The sequence below is a fragment of the Protopterus annectens genome, chromosome 3.part0 (assembly GCF_019279795.1).
Source record: "Protopterus annectens isolate FY-2018-M chromosome 3.part0, PAN1.0, whole genome shotgun sequence".
Lineage (NCBI taxonomy): Eukaryota > Metazoa > Chordata > Ceratodontiformes > Protopteridae > Protopterus > Protopterus annectens.
The window spans coordinates 462,946,849-462,965,338 of NC_056731.1; the positions used below are offsets into that span (position 1 = coordinate 462,946,849).

The 18,490-nt window shown below is 43.4% G+C and overlaps 1 protein-coding gene across 1 annotated transcript in view; it reads left to right on the plus strand.

Moving 5' to 3' along the window:
* TRIO (trio Rho guanine nucleotide exchange factor) overlaps positions 1–18,490 on the plus strand; it is a 5,137,669-nt gene that overhangs the window by 1,980,301 nt on the left and 3,138,878 nt on the right. The window contains exon 25 of the mRNA XM_044065600.1: positions 16,326–16,435. Coding sequence (XP_043921535.1) covers positions 16,326–16,435 — 110 coding nt within the window. The remainder of the gene's footprint in view (positions 1–16,325; positions 16,436–18,490) is intronic.

Here is an 18,490-nt window from a genome sequence, read left to right on the forward strand (position 1 = left end):
ACAAGTGATGGCTTCTAGTAATTTAGAGAAAAAAATAAAATGCACTTGGAAGTTTTTACAGTAAGTGAAGCAATGAAGGAATATGTCCAGTCAGATAAAAGATTGGAAACATAGAATATGCTTTAACTAGCTATTCAGATGAACTTTTAAAAACTTCACAGATTAGAGGTTGAAATGAACACAAGACTGGCTCGGTGTATGGCTTCTTAAAAGGAGTTATTTCAGAAAAGTAGAATAAGAGAAGACAGAGAGCGCATAGTAAACCTGAGATTTTCTGCAGAATGCTGCGGTGGTATGGCGGTAGCGTTGTTACCTCACAGCAAGAGGTTCTCCCATTCGATTCTCGGCGTGGCTTGGGAGTGCCTTCTGTGTGGAGTCTGCATGTCCTCCCTGCGGTTGGGTAGCATTCGAAAGACATGCGTGCGTAAATGGGCGTGCCTTAGTTGAAGGTTTGGCATCAAGCTGGCACCTCGGCGTTTCGGAAAAATCTGCTGCCAATCATTAGCGGACCGGAGTTCCGCTGTGGCGACCCCTTACCGGGAAAAAGCCGAAAGACTACAACAACCAGAAAAAATGGAAGGAGCAAACTGTATACATTTTATGAAATTCTACATAAACAACTGGTCTGGTGAACCACACCACAGCAGGATTTGTACATTGAAAGGGCACAGTGTGTGTTTGCTTTAACTTTTGTCCATGGAGAAGAAGCCAAGAACTGTGGTAGTAAAGATGCAATCATAGCAGGAGAAGGATCTGCTCTTGACTAGTTTATGGTAGAAGGGTAAAGTATTATCAACTGGGGACACCAGAGTGTATGCGTAAAATGATTATTCACTTTACACCAGGCAAAAGAGAAGCAAGTTTATCCTAGCAATAGGGAATGTCTGGGGGCATGTGTGAGATTAAGTTGTTGTATATGTTCATCTTAAACTGTCAGCACAAGTTTTGAGTGCAGAAAGGTGCTCAAGTTCAGTGAGACAGAGCAGTTTTGTCGTCTTTACTTCTAGGTGTGGAGAAGCTGGCACTTGCTAAGCTGACTGCATTGTCATTTTGTCTTCAGACAGTGAGCTCTCAGCTGAAAAATGTTGGTATCACTAGACAACTCTGATGCTAGTGGTTGCTTTAAAAATGTCACTGTTGAAGGCATTTGTGGTAAAGCCACTTGATCCTTGTTTTTTTCTTCACCAAGAATATTTGCTTGAATTGTGATTTTAGGTGTTGAGCTTCCTTTGGTACCTTGGTGGTTCATAGGTAGGTACTAGGCTATTGGCCCTAGGGCCTATATAAGCCTAGCCAAAAAGGTACACTGGCTTTCGCCACCCAAGAAAATTATTTTCCTGTGCCCCTGTCGAGCAAAGCCACAGAGATGATCTCCAGGGTGAATTTCCTGATGTTCATCCTGTTACACTGCTGTAGTCATTACACTTGGGTTATCCTGCCGTCAGGCGGTCCCATAGTCGGCCAGAATTCCAAAGTCTTGGTCCGGCGTCGTTTGCTGTCACTTCTTCCCTGACGTCAGTGCTCCAAGGGTTTATAAGATGCATCTCGCAAGTGCAGGTCGGCCGACTCCTGAGATTTTCGAAGTCGAATTTCAGACCCGAAGTCTTCAATAAAGCTAAGTACCCCATTGGGGGAACTTTTTTCTTGCCTCACACCGATGTTAGAAAAAGTTAATAATTGTATTTCTTGTGGGAAGCAAATACCTCATAAGGACTTCCACTCTTACTGTATTCCATGCCTAGGCCCTGATCACGATGTCACTAGTTGTTGGTTTTGTGCTAGATTTAACAAACACACTATAAAAAGACGTTTTGATTTTGCTTTACACTACTTTGGCCGAAGGTTCAATTTACACTTTGCTGTCGGATCAACCGACGACCGTAATTCCGAAAAAACACAAAGACAAGGATAAAGACAGGCATCCGAGGTCCAAAACCGACGACGAAACCTCTTCTAGGCCAGTCGCTGGTTCTCAGCGAGGTGCTTTCGCAGGCCCTGACACCCGCTACCTCAGAGCCACAGGCCACCTCTGACTCCCACGTGGAGACAGTTAGGCCTCTGGTAACACAAGGTATTGGGCCTACGGAAACTAATCCCTCAGATGGGTCCAGAGCCACTGAGCAGGCATCGGCGTCTGAGGGTGTTTTCAGACCTTCACAACTTACCATTAAAGCAGCAGCCAAGACAAAAGTACCATTAAAGACAAAGAAGCAAGTACAGCATTCTCCTGGACAGTCCTCCATGCCTAAGAAACAGATGCTTAAAATGCCCGAAGACTTCATTACTCTAATCAGGGGTTCCCATCCCCCTCCTGAGAAAAGGCCTAGGCAGGATGCAGACTATGATTCCTCTGATCAGGTTTCCATTTCCTCTGATTCCTCTTCAGACCAGGGATACTCTCTACCCCCCTATGAGGACTCTGATGCTGAAGAATCTATCCCTTCAGCCTCTTTTCCTGAGGATTATTCTTTTGGGGAAACTTTACATACCATGACGGAGCATTTCCATTGGGAAAGTCAGGATTATTCAGAATCCAAGAAAGGGCTCAGGGATTTCCTCTTATTGCCTCAGCACAGGCCCCTGGATATTCCGCCTGTGCTAGATATTGTGGATGATGTGTTCTCTGAATCCAGCTTATCTCCGGATTCTTTGCCCCCTGCACCAGCTAAGCCAGGTAAGTATTAGAGTCCCTGACTCTCACAAGTTTCTTTATAAAAACCCTTCTGCTGATCCAGAAACTATTTCCCAGGGTCCCAAAGGGGTTAAAGCTTCCATTGCAAAAAATCCAGTACCCTCTGACAGATTCCAGAGCTCTGGATAGATGGGGGAAGAAAGTTTACACTTCTGCAACTTTAGCTGTAAGGGCTTTAAATTGCCAGTTTCACATGCTTAAGTACCAAGAATATTTAATGGCTCAGTTAAAACAGAAAATGCTTGCAAGCTCAGAAGCTCCTGACTGTAAAGAAATGCAGGATTTATTGCATGCAGTTGAATAGGTGGGAAAACATACTCTGCAATGTGGCTTTGATTCTTTAGAGGCCTCCTGTAGAGCCGCAGTTACAGGTTCTGTGATTCAAAGACATGCTTGGTTAAAAGAACAGAGTTTACCTGATCATGTTAAGGCAAAATTACTGGATGCTCCTTTACAGCATGATACCTTGTTTGGTGTTAAGACAGAAGAGGTGTTAAAGAAAATGGAGGATAAAGCTAAATCTATGCGAACAGTCAAGGATTTCTTACAGGTACAGCCACCTCCATTTAGCAGAAAATAGACAACAAAGAATTGGTCCTTTCCAGTGTCAGACAGGCCACAGAGAGGCAGATACAGACGCCCAAGAGGCAGATCTCAACCCCAAGGCTCTTACAGACAACGACAGTGGGGCACCTCAACCCCAAAAGGAGGTGAGGACAAGTCTCAACCTTACAGGAAACAGTCCCAATGACTTCCCCCTTCGTCCGCCAAGCACTTCCCTTTTGGCAACCCCCTTAGGGGGAAAACTAGCACTTTTTTCTCAAAACTGGCAAACAATCACCCAAGACAAATGGGTTCTGAATATTGTGTCTCGAGGTTACAGGTTCCACTTTCATACTTTACCAAGGCTAAAAGGAATGCCAGGCCTGCCACAAAATCAATGGGCAGAGGCACAAAAACAAATTTCAGCCCTCATGGACATGAGAGCTATTCAAAAATTACCACAACAGGAACAAGGACAATGATTTTACTCAAGACTCTTCCTGTTCCCCAGAAAGGACAAGACCTGAAGGCCCATATTAGACCTTTCAATTCTAAATACTTACCTGAATATTCCGAAATTCAAAATGTTGCCACTATTAAGCAACTTCTACCCATGCTGGGCAAGAAGGCTTGACTTGTTACTCTGGACCTCAAAGAGGCATACCTGCATGTCCCTGTCAGACAAAATTGCAGAAGATACCTCAAATTCAAAGCTGGTACAATGCACTACCAATTCTCTGCACTGCCCTTTGGCTTATCTACTGCGCCCAGGGTCTTTACAAAGTGCCTGGCACCAGTAATTGCATTTTGAAGACAAAAAGGAATTCAAATATATCCATTCCAGGACGACTGCCTCATTCAAGCAGAGACGAAGGACATTCTTCTACAGCATCTGGTGTTTGTAAAAAGGTTGCTAATTTCTCTAGGGTACACAGTAAACGAAAATAAGTCAAAACTAGTGCCCTCACAACAGATTATATTCCTGGGTGCCAGCTTAAATACAACGGCCCAGCTGGCTTATCTCACGCCAGACAATCAAGTTCAACTAACTCAATATTTTCAATTACTGGCAAAAAAGTCCCATCTCCCTACAAGAAAAATTCTGCAGGCCCTGGGATTCATGGCATTCTGCATACTACTAATACCATATGCCAGACTGCATATGAGGAAATTACAATGGTACCTAAAAAGTATTTGGACTCAACACTCTCACAGTTTAGAAGCTGTAATAGCATTGATTCCCTGCCTACAACAGGAGTTTCGATGGTGGGCACAGGCTTGTCACCTAAACAAGGGTCAGCCTTTTACCCTACCCACAGCCAGGCAGACTCTAACAACAGATGCTTTGGATTACACCTGGGGAGCACACATGGCAGGAAAATGCATTCAGCGACAGTGGACCACAGACCAGATGCATCTTCACATCAATATAAGAGAGATGTTGGCTGTTCAGAATGTCCTAACAGCTTTCAAGGACATTCTGCATTCAGGACAATTATTATTAAAAACGGACAACACCACAGTAATGTGGTACATAAACAAGCAAGGGGGCACTCATTCTTATCCCCTATGCAGGCAAGCCATGACCTTGTGGAACACAGCTCTAACGTATCAAGTTAATCTGCAAGCACAATTCCTGCCAGGAAAGAAAAATACTCTGGCAGACTATCTCAGCAGAAATATGATGGACCCTCACAAATAGAAATTGAATTCACAAATCTTCAGCATGGTAACGCAAAAATGGGGATTCCCAGACATAGATCTTTTTGCCTTCCCACTGAATTGCCAACTACAAAATTCTGCACAAGGACTTATCACACACAAGCTTGCAAAGTGGATGCTCTCTCATTCAGCTGGAAAAGCCTAAAAGTTTATGCCTTCCCACTACTGCTTCTCCTCTCAAAGGTACTCCTAAAAGCCAGACAAGAAAAGACACAGATGATCCTGATTGCTCCAGACTGGCCCTGCCAGCACCTGATTGCTCCAGACTGGCCACACCAGCACTGGTACCCAATCTTAAAGAACTTAGCTGAAGGCCCACCATGGATTTTGCCTCAAATTCCGCACCTTCTGACTCAACAAAACAATCGCATCCTGCACGGTCAGCTCAAAACCCTAAACCTGGTTGCATGGCAGATTCATTAGTCAAACAGGCAACACCTCTCTAAAGCTGTTATGGATGTCATTTTGGAGGTCAGGAGGCCTAGTACCAGGAAAGCTTACTTAGAAAAATGGAAGAGATTCGGCGCCTGGAACCAGGCTCAAAACCTTGACCTTCTTGTCCCAAACATTCCTCAGATTTTACAGTACTTAACTGAGATGCTGGACAAAGGCCTATCCTTCTCATCAGTTAAGATCCACGCCTCTGCCATTTCAGCACATTACAACACAGATCCTCCTTTATTCTCTCATCCTTTGCTAAAGCAGTACCTCAGAGGGGCTAAAAACATAAGACCTGCCCGGAGAGCACCAACACCAACTTGGGGCCTCAATTTCGTTTTGGAAAAACTGACCCTACCACCTTTTGAGCCAGCCAATACAACCGATCTAAAATTTTTATCATGGAAAACCGCTCTGCTCCTGGCAGTAACTTCAGCACGAAGAGTCTCAGAGCTACAGGCATTAATGGCAGTGGAACCTTTTATAATTGTTCATCAGGACAGGGTTTCTTTAAAGACAAACCCTACCTTTATGCCAAAGGTGGTATCTAGTGTGGCTCTATACCAAACCATCCATTTGCCAACTTTTTATCCAAACCCCTCTTTGGACATACACAGGCAGCTACGCTTCTACTTGGACAAAACAAAAGCTTTCAGGAAAACTGAGCAACTGTTTGTAGCATATGCTGCAGGATCACAGGGCAAGGCTATCTCAAAGCAGACTATATCCAAATGGATAGGACACTGTATTAGTTACTGCTACACACAGCATGGAAAATCAATCCCTAATAACCTCAGGCCACATTCCACCAGGGCAACACGGAAATTTTGGAGGCTGCAACTTGGAGTTCAGTGCACACCTTTACCAAGCATTACCACTTGTCTCTTTACTCTAAATCCAGTGCAGGATTTGCCACTGCAGTTCTGCAGGGCCTCATAGCCAATCCTAACTCTTTATAGACCAGCCACCCAACCTTAGTTTTGGGATTCTACCCAAGTGTAATGACTGCAGCAGTGCAACACTATGAACATAGCACAGTTTTGTACCTACCATAAATGTAGATGTTCGAGTGTTCACACTACTGCAGTCCAGGTTACCCTCCCTCCATCCCCTCTGAACTAGCTGGACTTATCTATACCTTTCTATCCTATACAACCTTTGTGGTGTATTTGCATGTAACTGAAGGTATTGTTTTTATTTTCTATGTACTTGGGGGCACCTGACATCTGGGGCAAGAAAAACTGAAGAAAATGGCGTCGGATGCGCACTGACGTCAGGGAAGAAGCAACAGAAACAGACGCCTGACCAAGACTTTGGAATTCTGACCGACTACGGGACCGCTTGACGGCAGGATAACCCAAGTGTAATGACTGCAGCAGTGTGAACAGTCAAACATCTACATTTATGGTAGGTACAAAACTGTACTTTTCCCAGCCAATCAAGATTTTTCTTGGAGTGCTAATGAGGAGCTTTGTTTGGTATAGCTAAGTAGTTTCTTCCAGAGTATGGGATGTCTCTGGGTCAGGAATCTATCCCTCCAGCATGTTCTGTTTATTGTAGTGACAAGGTGTAGGTCCCTAGAGCGTGTAGCTCGGAGGCATTGGGATTTCTTTAAGTGGAGCATGTCCAACAGCTCTGGGTTTGACATAGCTTTGTATGTTAGGCAGAGGTCGCCTCTGAGTAGGCGATATGCGATGGAGTAAAGCTGGAGTTTTTTGAGACTGTCTGCATAGGGCATCTGTTTGAGGCCGGTAATCCTCTTTGTGAGGTATTTCTGCAGCCTTTCCAGTTGTTGTAGTTGTCTTGTGAGGTACATACCAAAAGGGGCGTTGTACTCTATAATGGGTCTAATGAGTAACGAGTAGAGGGGAGCAATGACCTCTTTTTTTCCTGGATGAGAAACCTTTTGTGATGAGGTGTGCTACGTAGAAGGATTTCCTGACTGCTGTGGCAATATGATTATCAGAGGAGAGACTGCTGTCCACATGTGTCCCAAGGTGTCTTATCACACTTTTGGTGTTAAGTAGACTACCACCTATGTTGGTAGCTCATGGGTACAGAGATTTTACCAAAGGGGACCACAATGCACTTTTTGGCATTGAGCTTGAGGCCATGGCTTTGACACCAGGCATCTGTCTACGTGAGGCCCTTTTGTAGTATGTCCCCATTGTTAGGAGTTTCGATTATGGCTCCTAGTTTGCAGTCATCTGCGAACTTCGTCAGTCAAAGACCGTCTGTGTTAGCCTGTACTTCAGAAAAGTAGATACCAAACAGCAGAGGACCCAGGACTGAACCCTGTGGTACTCCACTTGTCACTGGTCTGAAATCGGATTTGGAGTCTGCTACTTTCACAGTGTGGGTTCTGTCGGTGAGCCAGTTGGCAACCCATCTTGTGACATACGGATTTATACCTAGTTTAGTGAGTTTATCTGTAATTCCATAGTTAGGGATGGTGTCAAAAGCCTTGGCGAGATCTAGATATGCTGTGTGAACCACCTTACCCTTGTGTACGGCTTTGGTGACTGCTTCAAAGAAGTCTGTCAGGTTTAGGATACATGATCTGCCTTTTACAAACCTGAACTGGGTGGGGTCCAGAGTTTGGAGATTACCAATGTCTTTTTGTATAAGATCCATGATGATAGGTTTCATGGCCTTGCAGACCAGGCTCATTAAGCTAATGGGGCAGTAGTTCCCAGGGTCCGTGGTGGCTCCCCTTTGTGGAGTGGGATACCTGTCACTGTGTGCCATTCAGTGGGCACAAAGCCTGAGGGTGAGGCTATGATTGAACATGGTGCTTAGATGGGGTGCCAGTTCATTCTGCAGTTTGTGTAGAACGAAGCCTGGAATGTTGTCAGGTCCCATGGATGCTTTGTTCTTGGCTTTGGAGAGTATGGTTTTTACCTGTGCAGCCGTGATTATAGGAACTTTGCATTCTTCCGGTATAGAGATTGGCCCTTTAGGGGGTGGGGTGGGGGGTAAAGGTAGCACTGAACCTATCTACCGTTGGTTCTGTATATTTAGTGCCATTGTGCTGTAACTCAGAGCAGATTTGAGTGTTGCCATTGGGATTCTTGACATAGCTATACAATGCTTTGTGGTTGTCTTTAGAATCAGTGGCATTTTGTTTTCATAACTAGCCTTGGAGGATTTTATGATGGGTCTCAGCTTCTTACTGAGGCTGACCAGGGAGTTCCTCCAGTCATGGGATTTTACTCTCTTGCAACAGGACTTAACCTTACAAACCCTTTCCTTTTTGTTTTCCCCTGGCTTTAGGCTCCCATGGAAGATTGTCATGTTTACTCATCCAGATTTTCTCGTTACTTGCTCACTGCAGAATGTGTCTGATGTACCAAGTATGCTTTCTGGTTTATCAGTTGATCAGTGAAGGATGTCTTCTGTTTAGTATCTTGTGTCTGTCCAACATGTTTTGTGTCATCTGGCTTATCCACAGAGGAAGCACTGTAGATGTCATAGATCAGCTGTGTTGGCTGTAGCTTATTTTAGTGTCTTTCTTTCATGTGACCTTACAATTTTTCATTTTCTTTCTTTCTTGTTTGTTTACTTCTCACCTTCTTGTAATTGGACATATGTGAATTAACACAAGATGTTCTGTAGTAATGGGAAGAGTGCCAGTACTATTAGTAATGTGTCTTTGTCCTGACGTTTTGTCTTCCCATCTCATATTAAAAAGCCTTTCTTGGATGTCTTAATGCTTTTAGTCATAGACTCCAATGTTTCACATTGTGAATATCAACAAAGATTCAGAATTGGTTCAAGTTTGTGGTTCTGGTTTTCTTTTCCTCGTCTGATAATAAAAGAAACTCTGTTGTTTATTGGTGTTTATTGAAGTATAAAGAATGAAGGGACACTTTCACGGTTAAGGGTTAATAACTTACCATGAGTTCCTGGGTCATTAAGCATATGTTCTTCATGTTTCACTGTTGCAGTCCTTACATTTGGGTATTCTGCTGGCAGGTTGCCCTCAGTCGGCCTGACTAACAAAGTCTTGGGTCCTGCGTCGGTTGATGTCTCCTCTTCCATGACATCAGGTCGTCAGGGGTATAAAACATGCAGCCGACGCCATTTTATTCATTCTTTCTTGCCACGTGGTGCCCGAAGCAGAAGCAGTTCGCAAGTGCCGATCATCCGACTCCTGAAATTTTCGCATTCGAGTTTCAGAACCGAAGTCTTCAATTAAAGCTAAGTAACCCCATTGGGGAAACTTTTTCTTGCTCTTTACCGATGTCAGCAAAAGTTAACAATTGCATTACTTGTGGGAAGCAGATACCTCATAAGGATTTTCATTTGTACTCTATTCCTTGCCTCGGCCCAGATCATAACGTGCCTTGCTGTCAGTTTCGTGCTAGATTTAATCAACGCACCATTAAGCGTTGGTATATTTTTGCTTCAAAATATTTTGGAAACAGATTTAATTACCCTGAAATGTCGTCAGATAGCAATCCGACTACCGGAGTTCACAAAAAATGTAAAGAAAAAGAGACAGACTGTCGAGGTCCAAAACCGACGAAGCTTCTCCTAAACCAGTCGCCGGTTTGCCGGTACTCACTGAGGTGGTTTCGCAGCCCCTGATACCTGCTACTTTTGAGTCACAGGCCTCTACCGAGACAAATGCGGAGTCCGGTATGCCACGAGATTCTCAGAATATTGAACCTGCGGATGTCTCTCCCTTGGATGGGTCCGGAGCCGCTGAGCAGGCACCGGCTTCTGAGGGTGTTTTCAGGCCTCAACATTTTTATATAAAACAGACGCCAGCTACAAAAAACAACTTCTAAGTCTAAAAAAACGACGCATGAGCCGCGTGCTCAGGCCCCTATGCCTAAAAAACAGATGAACAACATGGCTGAGGACTTAATTACCTTGATCAGGGGTTCCCAACCCCCCCCCCCTGCTAAGAGGCCTAGCCAAAACACTGATTATGAATCTTCAGATCAGGTTTCTATTTCTTCTGATTCCTCTTCTGATCAGGAATTTTTCTATACCACCCTATGAGGATTCAGATGCAGAAGAATCCATTCCATCTGCATCTCCTCCTGAGGATTATTCTTTTGGAGAAACCTTGCATACTTTAAGGGAACATTTTCATTGGGAGATTCAGGATTTCTCTGAATCAAAAAAGAGGCTTAGGGATTTCCTTCTTCCTCAACATAGGCCTTTGGCTAATACCTCCTGTATTAGATATAGTTGATTATGTGTTTTCGGAATCAAGCACGACTCCTGATTCCCTACCTCCGGCTCCTAGTAAGCCAGACAGATATTACAGGGTTCCTGACTCACACAAATTTCTATTCAAAAATCCTGCTGCTGATCTTGAAACTATCTCACAGGGTCCCAAAGGTGTAAAGGCCTCTACAGCCAAAAATCCTACCCCCTCTGATAGAGATTCCAGGCAGCTGGCTAGATGGGGAAAGAAGGTTTATACGTCTGCAACCTTGGCAATTAAGGCCTTACGCTGCCAGTTTCATATGCTTAAATATCAGCCACATGTTATGGTCCTATTGAAACAGAAAATTATGTTGATTTCAGATTGTGTGGAAAATAAAGAATTACAGGAATTATTGCATGCAGCACAACAGGTTGGAAAGCATACTTTGCAATGTGGTTTTGATTCCTTGGAGGCTTCTTGCAGGGCTGCAGTTACTGGATCTGTGATTAGTAGGCATGCCTGGCTCTAGGAGCAAAATCTGCCTGATCATGTTAAAGCTAAGTTGTTGGATGCCCCTTTACAGCACAATACTCTGTTTGGTAATAAGGCAGAAGAGGTTTTAAAGAAAATGGAAGACAAAGCTAAATCTATGTAAACTGTAAGAGATTTCTTACAAGTGCAGCCTCCCAGATTCGGTAGGCACTGGCTTACTAAAAATTGGTCCTTTCCTGTGTCCAACAGAGCCTCTCGAGGCAAATCCAGGCGCTCAAAAGGCTCTAGATACCAATCACAGGGCTCTTACAGGTCAAAGCAATGGGGTGCCTCTACCTCCAAATCTGGAGGAAATAAAGCACAACCCTACAGTAAGCAGTCTCAATGACTTCCCTCTACCATCACCAAGCACTTATCTTTTGGCAGCCCCCTTGGGGGGAAAATTAGCACTTCATGCTCAACATTGGCAGTTAATTACACAGGACAAGTGGGTATTAAAATAGTATCCCAGGGGTACAGATTTCATTTCCATACTTTACCAATTTCAAACGGTTGGCCAGATCTGCCACAAAATCAATGGGCAGAGGCTCAGAAACAAGTTACATCCTTCATGGATATGGGGGCTATTCAACCAGTACCAGAACAGGAAAAAGGACAAGGTTTTTTTATTCAAGACTGTTCCTGGTACCCAGAAAAGACCATGCCTGGTGTCCAACACTGGACTTAACGATTTTGAACACGTTCCTGGACATTCCAAAGTTCAAAATGCTGACTTTACAACAGCTACTGCCCATGCTGGGCAAGAACGCTTGGTTAGTGACTCTAGACTTAAGAGGCATGCCTGTCTATCCCAATAAGGGAATCGTGCAGAAGATACCTCTGCTTCAAGGCAGGTTTTATGCATTACCAATTCTCTGCACTGCCCTTTGGCTTATCTACTGCGCCCAGGGTCTTTACAAAGTGCCTGGTACCAGTAATTGCATTTTGCAGACAAAGAAGCATACAAATCTATCCTTACTTGGACGACTGTCTTATTCAAGCAGAAAACAAGGATATTCTTCAACATCTGGTGTTTGTAAAAAGGCTTCTAACATGCCTAGGGTACACAATAAACGAAAAGAAATCACAACTGGTTCCCTCTCAAAAAATTACATTCCTGGGTGCAAGCTTGAATACAACTGCCCAGATGGCTTACCTTACGCCAAACAAAGACAACTGACTATGTACTTCAAACAGATGGCACAAAAACCCAGTTATCTGTAAGACAAATTCTGCGGGCTTTGGGGTTCATGGCATCCTGCATCCTATTAATTCCATCTGCAAGACTGCATATGAGGAAACTTTAATGGTACCTAAAAAGTTTATGGAGTCAACATTGTCACAGTATGGAAACATGGATTCCTCTCATTCCCTGCCTACAACAGGAGTTTCTTTGCTGGGCAGACATGTCACCAAAACAAGGGACTGTCATTTACTCTACCCCCTGCCACCCAAACCCTAACTACGCATCAGACTATGCTTGGGGGCCCCACCTGGCGGGGAAATGCATTCAGGGCATATGGAGCCCAAACCAAATGCATCTACATATCAACCAGAAAGAGATGCTAGCTGTTCAGAATGCCCTGACAGCCTTCAAGGACTTACTTCATCCAGGACAACTACTGATAAAGACGGACAACACCACAGTTATGTGGTACATAAACAAGCAGAGGGGTACACATTCCTACCCCTTTTGCAGACTAGCCATGGCATTGTGGGACACAGCCTTGACTTACCAAGTACATCTTCAAGCTCCATTCCTGCCAGGAAAGCAAAATACTGTGGCAGATGACCTAAGCAGAAATCTTATGGACCCTCATGAGTGGAAACTGGATCCACAAGTCTTCAGCATGGTAACACAGAAATGGGGGAGCCTAGACATAGATCTATTTGCCTCTCCCCAAAATTATCAACTGGACAAATTCTGCACAGGGACTTATCACAGACGAGCATGGAAAGTGGATGCCCTGTCCTTCAGTTGGAAAACCCTATCAATCTACGCCTTTCCTCCTCTGCCACTTCTTCCCAGGGTCTTACTAAAGGCCAGACAGGAAAAACCAAAAATTATCCTAATTGCTCCGGACTGGCCTCGCCAACACTGGTACCCAATTCTAAGGAATATGTCTCTACTCCCTCCCTGGTACTTGCCTCAAATACCTCAACTACTGTCTCAGCAGAACAATGAAATTCTGCACACTCAGCTCCAAACTCTGACCCTGGCAGCATGGCTGATCATGTAATTATTCAAACACCCCCTCTCAGTAAATCTGTTATGGATGTCATTTTAAGAAGGCCTAGTACTAGAAAATCTTATGCTGATAAATGGAAGAGATTCTGTGCTTGGAACCAAGCACAAGGAACGGACTCAGCAAAACTGAATATCCCTCCGATTTTACAATACTTGACTCAGATGCTTGACAAGGGCCTTTCCTTCTCTTCAATAAAAATCCATGCCTCTGCCATTTCGGCTCACTACAACACTGAGCCCTCCTATCTTCTCTCATCCTCTGCTAAAGCAGTATCTTAGAGGGGCCAAAAATTTAAGGCCTCCCAGAAGATCATCAACTCCTGCATGGGACCTCAATTTTGTGCTGGAAAAGCTCACCCTGCCTCCTTTTGAACCAGCAACTACTGCGGATATAAAGTTTTTATCTTGGAAAACAGCTGTCCTTTTGGCTATCACTTAAGCAAGAAGGGTTTCAGAACTACAGGCTGTTATGGCTGTGGAGCCTTGTATTACATTTCATCTGGACAAGGTGTCCCTCAGGACCAATCCTTCCTTTATGCCTAAGGTGGTATCCAGTGTGGCTCTTAACCAAACTATTCACCTGCCAACATTTTACCCAAATCCGCAGAACGAGGGGGAGCAGATTCTGCATTCATTGGACGTACACAGACAACTAAGATTCTACTTAAACAGGACCAAATCTCTAAGAAAGTCTGAGCAACTACTGGTGGCATTTGCATCAGGATCAGAGGGGAAGGCTATATCAAAGCAGACTATTTCTAAGTGGATAAGCCACTGCATTCATTTCTGCTACTTGCATCATGGTAAACCTGTACCCAAGGAAATCTGGTCACATTCCACCAGAGCTGCCTCCACTTTAGCAGCCTTCCTCAGAGGAGTTCCAACCAAAGACGTTCTAGAAGCTGCTACTTGGAGCTCTGTTCATACCTTCACAAAGCATTACAATTTGCCTCTCTTTTCTAAATCCAGGGCAGGCTTTGCCACTGCAGTTCTCCAGGGCCTTATAGCCGCTCCTAATACTATTTAGTTCCATCCTCCCATCCATAGCTTTGGGATTCTACCCAAATGTAATGACTGCAACAGTGAAACATGAAGAACATAGTACAGTTGTGTACACTTGCCGTAAATGTAGATGTTCGAGTGTATTCAGTGTTGCACTCTGGGTTACCCACCTGCCATCCCCCTTTTCTATAACTTCTCTTTCCTTCACTGTACTGTAAAGCCTTTGTAGTGTATTTGCTTTTAGATGAAGGTAATGTTTATGTTGCTAAAAGTGCATTTTTATATATTGCTGTTTAGTTTATATATATATATATATATATATATATATATCTATATATATATATATATATATATATATATAAACATTTTTTTTTATCCCCATTTGGGGGGCACCTGTCATCTGGGGCAAGAAGAACTGAATAAAATGGTGTCGGCTGCATATTTTATACCCCTGACGTCATGGAAGAGGAGACAGCAACCGACAGGACCCAAGACTTTGTTATTCAAGCCGACTGAAGGCAACCTGCCAGCAGATTACCCAAATGTAATGACTGCAACAGTGAATACACTGGAACATCTACATTTATGGTAAGTGTACACAACTGTACTTTATAACCTACCATAACTTCCTGAAGCATTTTTATGGTAGGGAGAATAGAAACAGTTGAGATGCTAGGTATTGTCCAGTATTGTTTAATTGACCTTATGTATTTTCTTATTTACTGTCTGTACTGGTTCATAGACTAAGCTTACACTTTCGAGACTGTTTCTTCTGTTTACAAAGCAATTAATTTCCTAATTAAAAATTTTACTGGGTTAGTGTTGCGTTCATCATCATAGAGAATAGTACTACAACTATACCTGAAATTCATTGTGTCAGCCTGCCTCCTTGATCCAGAAGGTTGAATCCTTTATTGCAACGTAGATGATCTGTCTATGATTAGATGTGCTAGTACTGGAGGGGATAGGATGGAAAGGATGAGCATGTGAGGTTGTTTGCTGGCCAGTCCTGGGGGCGTATTTGGAGGGAGAACTAGGTGTTGAAGTCTCAGAGAGTGGGCCTGTTGAGCACAGAATGCTTAGTTCTGAGCCACACTAACGGTGCAAGTCTTGCCTGAGTATACAAATTATTTCTGCAGATGGTAGCACATAGTGAAGTTCAAAAGAGCTTCCATTGGGATTGGGAGGGCATTCTAATAGGTCTAGAGAGTGGGATACTCTATGCTCCTCTGTTTCCTTTCTGAGGAATAAATGAGCTGATAATGCCCTCCAGCCAGAGAACAAGTGGGACATATAGATTTGAATACACTCGAACATCTACGTTTATGGTAAGTACACAACTGTACTTTCCTACCTGGGCTGGAAGGTGCCTTGCTGCTGTCTTGAAAGGAAATGTACATGCCATTATGGCAAGGGAACCATTGAGGAAGACCCAGAGTTAAGGGGATTAAAAAAAACTTGTTACAGTCTAATGGATATTGCCAACACTATGCATGGTACGAGTGACAACACGTATTACTGGTGTTCTGTTCTATAAGTGTGATAATATAGTTTTAAAACATAACTGATATTGTATTTTTAAAACCTTGTAGGCTCTGTGGCACAAGTGCCCCTTTGAAGGATCTATTCAGGTGCATTGTCTAAGTAATTACTCAGGTCACGTAGTTTGGTAGTGGCAGTTGAGGAAATCAGTCACAGGACTTTACAGTGAAACTCAAAGAGATTATAGCTCTAATCCTTTGAGCTAAGGTTCATAGGTATTTACTAGGCCAATGACCACAAGGGCCTTTTTAAGCCTAGCTATGCATCCCAAACCTTTGACAAGTTCTGACAAGCTGCCAGACTGCATTATTTTACTCTCTCAAAAACGGTCTTTTTTCAGTAGTGCTGTTTGCAAAAATGTTTAGTCTTTTGTAACTTAAATAAGCTACTCGTGTTCTGATTCCTTTTAACTGTTACACTGATTCATTTTTTCCTGAATTTAGACCTATCTTTGGGAGATGACTAGTGGTGTAGAGGAAATTCCAGCTGGCATTCTGAATAGGGAGCAAATCATCTTTGGAAATATGCAAGAAATTTATGAGTTTCACAACAAGTAAGTACTTTTGACTCATGGTTAGAAGTAATCTTAGCCTTTTGTGAGCTTTATTTAAAAAGTGACTCTGTTTAACAGAGACAATTAATTGCTTTATTAAGAGAGGCATTACTCTTTGAGACACTTGTTAAAGAAACACCTTTTAAAAAAGATAATTTGTGAAGTCTCCCACTCTCCAAATTTATTTTTGTGCTTTGGAATTTAGATCACCCAAATTTCATTGACTTTTTGGTCAATTCTTTATTTTTTTTCTTTTTAGTGTCATGTCTGGAGCTGTTAAGCTGTTGTTTTATTGTTTTCAAAAAATGTTCAAACAAGTTGTAGTTGTAGCTCAGAGGGTTAAAACTGCGACTGTGACTCAGGCACAGGATCAACCAGAGACCTGAGAACTAGAATAGCTGATGGGGGAGGGTCGGAGTAGGGAGGCAATGCTGTCATGCTCTTCTAAGGAGGGGGCCTAGCTCTCTACTTTGCCTATATTACATACTGGAGTTGGTGTTGGCAACATGCATCTTAAGGGGTGAGGAACAGGCATTTGGCTGTGTCAAAACTGTGTCCAGTAGCTGTACTTGTGAGTGTACAGGAATGCAGACATTCAAAGGGGATGTTACTTGGGCTTCAGACCAGTTGTTTTACATTAAGAAGGTTTGTGGTCTGCACTGTAGTGGCAGACCAGGTAGCTTACATCCTTCTAAGTTGGGAACTGCTGATTGAGGGCTCAGTGTCTGCTATTCTAAAAGTGTATTAGTTCTGGTTTAAGCACTTGGGCTTCAGGCCAGTTATTTTACATTAAGAGGGTTCGTGGTCTGCACTCTTGTGGGAGGAGAGGCTGGACTCTGCCCTTCTGAGCTGGGAATTTCTGGTTAAAGGCTTATAGTGCCTGCATATTTGAACTGTTTCTTACTGAAATTGGTACACCTTGTTTGCTGTAGCATAGACTAGATCCAGGCCTGCTGAATCTAGCTTTGTTTGTACGCTTGTTATTTCCCTGAAACGCTATTTCCACCTAAAACATGGCTTTTCAGCGCTTCTGTGGATCCCTAGTGATATCTGCATTGCTTACTCTACTTATTTCCTTGTTTCACTTGAAAGAAAGTTACTTTTTGTCGTTTTTGCATTTAAGTTACCTGTAACACATTGCATTTAAGTTACCTGGCTTTTTCTCACTAAGTCAGCACTAAAAAAATTAAAAGCACTACACCCTCACAAACTCCCCTTGAGTACCTTGTTCCCCATTGGCCCTTTTTTCAATTATAAAGGAATTCCCAATACTATTCTAGCATGTCCAAAGGTCAGTTGTCAATTTCCTCTCCGATCCAGCTGGTGAATCTGGGAATCTTGAGGCAATGTTACAACTGCGTCATGTACACAGACAACCCTCTCCTTCTCCCAGCAAATTTCAACACATGTGAGAGATGTAACCATATAGCCAAACTGGAGGCTAAGCTCTCTCAACTCAGTACTGGCGTAACCAGTCAGGAGGAGAAGGAAACCACACTTACTACAATTCCAGTCTCATATAGACCTACCACGACAGCAAACCAAACACATAAACACACAAAAACATACTCGGAGGCTCTAAATAAAAATCTGCCTAAGCAGCAGAGACCTCCAAAGCAGACACCCAAGCAACTGCTACCCCAAAACAAAACATGTGCAACACATAGCTCACAAAGCCAGTGTGCCGAACAGTCACAGCCCTTAAGGCTAAACAACACACCTGATACACTTGTAATAGGTGACTCTATCGTCAGGCACACTAACGTCCCGCTAACCAGGCTGAACAAGGAGAAGGTCACGGTGAGCTGCCTGTCGGGCGCTAGGGTCCGCCACATAACACAAGCACTCAGGTCACTCCAAGGCAAGTACAAATATGACTCCGTCATTGTCCATGCTGGTGTGAATTACCTGAGACGTACCTCCCTGGACTACATGAAAAGAGACATAGAGGAGCTCTCTCAGCATGTTAGCCCAGGCCGGTATGACCCTGACCTTGAGTAGAATCTTACTTCACCAAGAATGATGCCACAATACAAAGACAAGATGATCAATTTC